Here is an 8,084-nt window from a genome sequence, read left to right as displayed (position 1 = left end):
ATATACACCTCTACTCCGCGAGCTGCATTGGCTTCCGGTTGCCCTCTGGGTGAAATTCAAGGTGCTGGTTATTACCTATAAAGCCCTACATGGCCTGGGTCCGGGTTACTTGAGGGAACACCTGCTGCCGGCATCAAACGCCCTTCGCCCAGTGCGCTCCCACAGTGAGGGTCTGCTCAGGGTTCCGCCGGTAAGAGACTGCCGGCGGGTGACACCCAGGGATAGGGCCTTCTCAGTGGGAGCGCCTGCCCTCTGGAACCAGCTGCCGGTGGAGCTGAGAATTGCCCCCCGACCTCCGATCATTCCGCCGGGGCCTGAAGACCTGGCTCTTTGAGCTCTCGGGCCAAGGCTGAGGAGAAATTTTAATTGGGGTTTTAATTGTGTACAGGGTCAATTTAATATTTTTTAATTCGGTTTTAACTTTTGTATGTTGGATTTTTTAATTCCCTGTAAACCGCCCTGAGTCCTCAGGGAAAGGGCGGTATATAAATATAAATATATATATATATATATATATATATATATATATATATATATATATATATATATATATATATATATATATATATATATATATATATATATATATATATATATATATATATATATATATATATATATATATATATATATATATATATATATATATATATATATATATATATATATATATATATATATATATATATATATATATATATATATATATATTTGTGTGTGTGTGTGTGTGTGTGTGTAAGACCCACCCCTTTTTGATCCTTGTCCCCCGTTTTCCAAAACTGACAAGTCCCACGGCAGCTTCTCCCGCTGGCTCCGTGTTGTTTTTGGCGACAGAGCTCCAATTGGAAGAATGAATGGAACCTCCAGCGTCAGGAATGGCCTTCTGAATAATAAAGGGTAGAAGGGGAGAGAAACCACTCCGGACACCCCTGCAAGGCTGGCTGGGTGGGTGGGAGAGAGAGAGAGAGAGAGAGAGAGAGAGAGAGAGAGAGAGAGAGGATCCCAGTCCCACCAGGTCCATCTCCCACTCCCCTCCCTTTGCGTTCAGTTGGGCTGGAAAGGACGGCTGGAAAAGCGCTCCGGAGAGGCGGAGGAGCGGCCAGGCTCTGGCCCTCCTTCCTTCCTTCGCTCGCTCGCCCTCCTCCGGAGCGGCTCTCCGGGCTGGCGCGCCTGGCATCCAGCTGCAGCCTGGCTTCCTGCCTTGGGCGCGATTGGCTGGCACCCGATCTCCGCCCTGCCCAGGCGAGGCGGGACCCCCCCTTGCTGGCGAGGAGACACCCCGAGCGAGCACGGCAGCTGATTGGAAGGCCGGCGGGGTGATTGACGGCTGGGGCTGTTTGCAGGGAAGGGAGAGACGGGGAGGGAGGGGTGTGGGTGTGTGTGTGCGCGCGGGGAGGGGGGTTTGTCATTCCTGCAGGCTGGGGCTGCTGCGGCTTCGCCTTTTTTTCCCCCTCGTAGTTTTTTGACTGCTGCTCCGTTTTCTCTGTGTGCGCTTCTGCTGATCCCGTTCTTCTTCTCTCCTTCCGTGCCTCTTCCTCCTCCTCCTCCTCTCCTCCTCCTCCTCCTCCGCTCCCTTCTTCTCCCTCCTCTCCGCCCCGTCTCTCCTTCTCCTGGGCAACCGCTCTTCTTATAGGGAGAGGCTAGTGGTTAGAGCTGAAGCTGGATGGATGGTTATGGGGAAAGGGGCAAGCGCGCAAGCCCTTGGACCGATCCAGATCCTCTGCTGGCTCTCCATCTTTCCCGCAGGTAAGTAAGCAAGCAGCAGCGCGCCTCTCCCGCCGGTCCCCGGCTCCTTTGTTGGTCTGGTTTGGGGGAGGGGGTCGGGGGGGGGCTACCTTGAAAACTTTTCCTTGGAAAAGGGGGCCTTGGCAAACCAACCAACAAAAAACAACCACCCTGCTCCGTCTCCCCCCCGCCCTCTTTCCCATGGGCTTGCTGGCCCCGAAGCCTGGTCCTCCAGCCCTGGAAAGCATTCGGAGAGAGCCGGGGCGTTTTAAACCCAGCCGGATTTCCCCCCCCCCCTTCCCGGGCCGGTTGCTTAAAACAACAACAACAACAACAACAACAACAACTGCCTCCCGTATAAGTGATTCCTTCGCTCGGCCTTTGTCTCTCCCTTGCAAGAGAGAGAGGCACCCGCAGAAGTCGACTTTTTTTGGGGAAGAGCAGAGTTGCCAATGTCGCTTTGGATAGTTGAAGTCTTAAGAGGCTGGGAGCGAACGGAGCGCGGCGGCGGCGGCGGGGGGGGGACCGGTTCTGCTTCCAGCCCCCCCCCCCACGCCCTGCCTTTCACAAATCTGGGGGGTGGGGGACAAGCGAAGCAACTTAGGCTGGTTTTGTGGCAGTTTCTCTTCTCCCTTGGCTGCGGGAAAGTCTTTTTAAGAGCCAGCTTACTCCGGCGGCGGACCCGTTTCGGAGGGGTGGGGGCTGCTAAAATCGCCTTTGGCCCCGTTCCCTGCAGTTTATAGCCTTTAATGCGGAGTTTGGGATTTCTCTGCCCCAGGGGGGGAATTCGGAGTGCTAAGTTTTGGACCTCTGAATCCCTTACACGAGCAGCTGGAACCTCGCGTGGGATCTCTCTCTTATTTGAAAAAAAAAAAGGTCTTCTGAGAATCTGCTGCTCCGTTCAGATCTCTTCCTTAAGGCCCGGAGGTCCCGTCCTCGAAAAAAAAAAAAGCTCCGTCCGGTGCCCCCCCTTTCCCCCCCTCCCAGCGTTTAAAATGTGGCGGTGGGACTGGTTTACGAGCAGCCAGCCCCCCTTGGACCCTTTTTCAGAAGTTGCAGCCTGCCCGTTTCTTTCTAGAGAAACTTTTCGCTTCGAGATCCCGGCTTAGCGTTCCCAGATGTGTTTTAAAAGAGTTTGCTAAGGAAAGCAGAAGGCTCTGGAAATCACTGCATGCGCGTCACCCCGTCGCTCTCCTTTTAATTTATCAAGGCTGGCATCTCGGAAAGAAGTTACGGGGTTTTTTATTTTTTTTTTATTTTGGGGGGGGCGTGGAGGAGGAAGATGGCGCCCAGTTGCTGACAGCAGAATTCACTTGCTCCGTCCTTCGTTTTATGCTGCCTTATTTGTTCTTCGCAGTTTTGGGGGGGAGGACGGGAGGGAAACAAAGGAACGGACATTTGAGCACCCCCTTTTTTGGGGGGGGAGAGGGGTGGGAAAAAAAGTGGGGGAGGACTACGCCGGCCGATGGCTTTCCCGGCTGTAACCTGCTCTTAGCGCTTGTTCTGTGCTTGGCTACGTTGCCAGATGTTGATCTATTTCATATTTCAAAGCCCAAAGAAGGAAGGCAGCTGTTGGGGGGAAAAAAAAAAACAGGCGCTGAGAAGGTTTTGATCTCCTTTCTTGATTCCCCCTTCCTCGCATTCTCTTCCCCCCCCCCGCCCCTCGCAGTTGCCTCGTTCTTGTTTAGCTGCGAGTTTTCCTTTGCTTAGTTGCAGACGGATCCTTGATTTTCAGGGGAGGGGAAAAACCCCTCTCCCTCCTTTTCTTCTCCTTTTTCTTCTCTTTCTTTCTTCACTTTCTCCTCCTCCTCTTCACCCCCCCCCCCGCCCCCCGCCCTCGGTTTGTTTTTACGAAGTCGGAAAAGGGGTGAATTTTCAGCCTCGCAGCTGAAAAACGCCATCTGTTTCCAATGAATTCCCCCGCTGCTTTTTCACAGCGTTTCTGGCAGATCCTGCTTTGCAAATTCCTGCATGCTTGTTTTCGTTGGGGGAGGGGAAGCGTAACTTCACACTGGCGGAGTTGTTCCTTCCAAAAATCTCCAATTTCGTGGCCGCTGGGCTCCCCCCCCCTCCCTGCCGTTTGCCCCAGGCGGTGGAGAGGTGGGGGACGAGCAGGAGAAAGGGGTAATGCGCCAGGGGTAATTTGTCTGTTGATACAGGCTGCGGAGTGACTCCTTTGTGTGTGTGTGCAAAACCACCCCTTTGCAGAGGTGTGAGCTGATGGCTGCCAGGGGAGTTTTTTTTAAAATTAGAAACAAAGACCATCCCCACCTTATTAATACCTGTATACGTCTTGCCCGAGTGTGCGGGCAAAATAATAGTGGTAATCATCATCACTGTGAACCCCAAGTTGACAAAGTTCTTGAAAAAGAACAGGTCGAGATCCTGTGGGACTTTCGAATCCAAACAGACAGGTATCTGGTCCATAACACACCTGGCATCACTATTGTGGAAAAGAAAAAAGTGGTTCATTGATAATTGCAATACTAGGTGATGCACAAATTGAAGAGAAGCACCTAGGGGGGAAAAAAATAAGGACCTATTGCAATTTGCGAATTGAAGTTGAGCGACTGTGGAGGAACACATCAATGGTTGTGCCAATGATAATAGGACCCCTTTGGAGCAATACCCAATTGTTATTGTTGTTAGCTGCGAAGTCATCCATCACCACCCTATGGACAACGTTCCTCCAGGCCTTCCTGTCCTCTACCATCTTCTGGAGTCCATTGAAGCTCACACCTCCTGCTTCAGTGACTCCATGAGGCCACCTCATTCTCTGTCGTCCCCTTCTTCTCTTGCCCTCCACCTTTCCCAGCATTAGGCTCTTCTCCAGTGAGTCCTTCCTTCTCATTAGGTGGCCAAAGTATTTGAGTTTTAGGCAATACCCAAAGGACTGCCTAAATACATGGAAATTTTGAACTTATTAGACCTGAATACCTGACTTTGCCAACAACAACAACAACAACACCTTACTTGGAACTGCCTATATACTCAGATGCTACCTTAACAGTTTTTAGGTCCTTGGTTAGGACATTTTTTACCAGCCCCAGACTGAGAGTTGAATTGAAGATTAAATCTTTAATAATAACAATAACAACAACATTCTCCTCGCTTATCCCAAGTCTTTGGGAAGGACTCGATAGGTGGATTGAAATGCCAAATCCAGTCTGAACATCTGGCTGACTGTGCCATAAACTATAACTATCACCATGTTTTCTCAACTTCCACCCTTTGCAGTGATTCTCGTGAAATGGGCAACAGGACCAATAACCCTTTGTAAAATAGCCATAGTCTCAGGGTTCCTTAAACTGCTCATCTCTATCAATGGGAAGTCACTGTGGGGTCCAAGTAAATTACAAAATTCTTTGAGGGGCCCTTGGTGCTCTCTGAGCTTGGTTGGGGTTTTTGTTTTTGGCAGAAGTTTAACATCTTCAATGCTAGTGATGATTAGTGATGATATTACCTAGTTTGGGTAATGAAACATCTGCAAGAAACCCACCGAGCTCAGAGAGCAGCAAGGACCCTTCATTTCTACCCTGAGCTACAAATATTCTCCTTTATTGGTACAAAATTCTTTTCTGGTGAAACATGTCATGCTCCAAATCACCCTGCAAGAAGGAACTTGATTTTTGATCTGGAGTGTGTTTGTGCTTCCATTTCCTTATTCTCAGCCTCAGCAGCCCAAATATGAATAATAAGACAGGTAGGGTGGGGGTGGGGAACTTACAAAGTATTCTTTTGGCTTGGTAGGTTTTTTTTTAATGGGGAAAGGAAGGAGGGGATTGACTAAGGCCTACTGAAGCTGACATTATGTAAACCTTCGTTTGTTGGGCTAAAATTCTCCTGAATTCATCTTGATTGTAATCTCTTTTTGGAGATAAAAGGATCTTTCTGGCAATGGATAAATTTGTGCCTTTGTTTTCCTTCTTACGGCCAGTCTACCCTTCCTGGTATAGTATTTTCCCTGGGGTTAATGACCCTCCTCATTAGCGACAGATAACCTCTGAAGATTCTTTTCAACTACTCTTGTGTCGCTAGAACTCTTCTTTACTTTTTTATAAAGTTATTTAATCTCTTTTTAAAGTCTCGGAAGTTTGCAGCCTTCAACACATCTTGTGGCAACGGAATACTCTTGCCTCGTGCGAGAAAGAGATGAGAATTTGCAAAGGCTTATGCTCTGATAAACCAGTGGGTCTCTGAGGAGCTGCAGGGCTGAAGTCACCCTATACTAATTGAGCCCCCTTGTCTCTTAGCAACACTGCTGTAAGCATTGCTTTTTTAAAAAAACACGCCACATTGTGTTTCCTTTGTAGGAATATAATGGTAGTGATTTACAAATAAACAGGCTCTAGATTGCATTGCACCATTCTTCCTTGATTTTATGCAAATTCTTGATTGGTATCCCAAGAGAGAGAGAGAGAGATTTTTTTTTTCTATCCAAACTTTTCTTTTGAGTAATCTACAGAGGTTCAAGAGTGTTTTGAGGCAAGGAGAGAAAAATTAAAAGAAGACAGGACTTCTAGTTGACATTCAGTTGAAATAATTCCTGTAAGAATGATTTCTTACAGGAAAGAAGCTTCTTGGATGAGAAGCAAAACATTTTCGAGGGGGGGAAAAACAAAACAAGTAGGTCTAGTTGCCTTTCGGAAAAGCACCTTTGGGATAACCATGACCTGGATGGTTGAGAATCTCCATAGACATCCTGTAAATGCAGTTTATTCCCCATGTATTTTAATCATTCTTCCCCCTTCAGTCACATTGGATGGGAACTAGAGTGGTCTTGGGGGAATGCAGGCTTTGGCAGAAACTGCCCTCAAACATTTGGTTAGCTGGGGGTTTCAGGTTATACAGTTCCACCCTACAGAGTCCACAGGAAATCTGCAAAAAAAAAAAAAAAGATCTGGGGGGGCCCAGGAGCCGAATGCTACTTTTTGATGGGGTTAGCAAGTTTCTTATGTTTTTCAGTTGTGGTTCAAAGGCTAGAACAAGGTATGAATTATTGGTCAAGTATGGGATTTATTATTGATCAAAGATGGGTGCTGCCATCACTTGCCATTTTTTGAGAGAACCTGCATATGGGGTTACACCCCACCCCCAATTGTGGAAAATATTTCTCATGTTTTGTTTGACTGTCAATATTGTGCCCCCATTAGGCTTAAATATTTATCATGCCTTTGGGAAAGAACAGCCTGTATTGGGTTCCCAACTACAAATTGTCACATTTCCTCTTGGGCTCAGACATACATATTGCGTGTAGAATTGCTAAGGCAGTGATCCTATGAACTCGACATAGGGAAGCTTGTAAGAGAGATTCATTTATATTTGTTTGTATTAATACTTACGTATTTTATCACTATGTCTTCCTTATTCTGAAATTAGGCTACGTACTGTTTTATTCCATTCCACCCCATTTTATTATTTTATATTTTATTTTATTTTTATTTATTATTTTACTTTACGTTATTATTTCATTTTATTTTATTTTTATGTTTTTATTTTATTTAATTGACAAGGTGGCAGGACTAATCAATCAATAAAACGACGACTGCTTCTGCTAGAGCAGGCCATCCTTTTCAAAACGCCTTGACGTCTCAACGCTTGTCTTCAAGCAAATTCGTCTCCCTTAACCTGATTTTGCAACAGTGTCAGTATATCCTTGTATTTATTTGCTTCGCTTTGTTTTCATTCTTTTAAATTTTGCTTGACTGAAGAAAAAAATAGCATCGATTGATTGGTTACAATGCAGCAAAGCTCCATTATTTCTTCCCAGAACTGCTTGGGAAGAGTTCAGAAAGCCTCTTTCAATATGAAGCTGCATCTGGGGGGGGGGCTTGTTGCTCGTGTTGGATCTGGCACCAAAAAAGCCCCTTTTGACTGGATTGGGGGTCTCCAGGGTGTGATGGAAAGCCAAGGAAAAGATGCTGTTGATTGTAAGGACCAGGTGGTAGAGCTAAAGTGGCTTAGCCAGAGTCATTGGCTGGGTTCAAATGTTGCTTTAGCTGTGAACATTGAGAAAGGCTGATTCTGCATGTCTTCTGTCCTGGTTTTGCTGCTGGAGATAAGCTGCATCAAGTTCAGGGCGTGGAATAGGTTGTCAGCTCAACCGGATCAAGTCCTTAATGGTAGAAAGAAGCAAACATTGCTCTAAATGTCATCTAAAGAAAAGAAGAAATAGGGGTGATATGATAGCAGTGTTCCAGTATCTGAGGGGCTGCCACAAAGAAGAGGGGGTCACATTATTCTCCAAAGCACCAGAGGGAAGGACAAGAAACAATGGTTGGAAACTGACCAAAGAGAGAAGCAACCTGGAATTAAGGAGAAACTTCCTAACAGTGAGGACAATTAACCAGTGGAACAGC

At 46.7% G+C, this 8,084-nt stretch overlaps 1 protein-coding gene across 1 annotated transcript in view; it reads left to right on the top strand.

The window, feature by feature from the left end:
* Window positions 1–1,404: 1,404 nt before the first annotated feature.
* The window catches only part of RGMA (repulsive guidance molecule BMP co-receptor a), a 33,981-nt gene continuing 27,301 nt past the window's right edge, over window positions 1,405–8,084 (top strand). The window contains exon 1 of the mRNA XM_081336969.1: window positions 1,405–1,746. Within this exon, the coding sequence (XP_081193095.1) occupies window positions 1,668–1,746 (79 nt within the window). The 5' untranslated portion in view covers window positions 1,405–1,667. The remainder of the gene's footprint in view (window positions 1,747–8,084) is intronic.

This window comes from Vipera berus (assembly GCF_964194415.1).
Source record: "Vipera berus genome assembly, chromosome: 12".
Classification (NCBI taxonomy): Eukaryota; Metazoa; Chordata; class Lepidosauria; order Squamata; family Viperidae; genus Vipera; species Vipera berus.
This window is presented reverse-complemented; position numbering and strand designations above follow the sequence as displayed.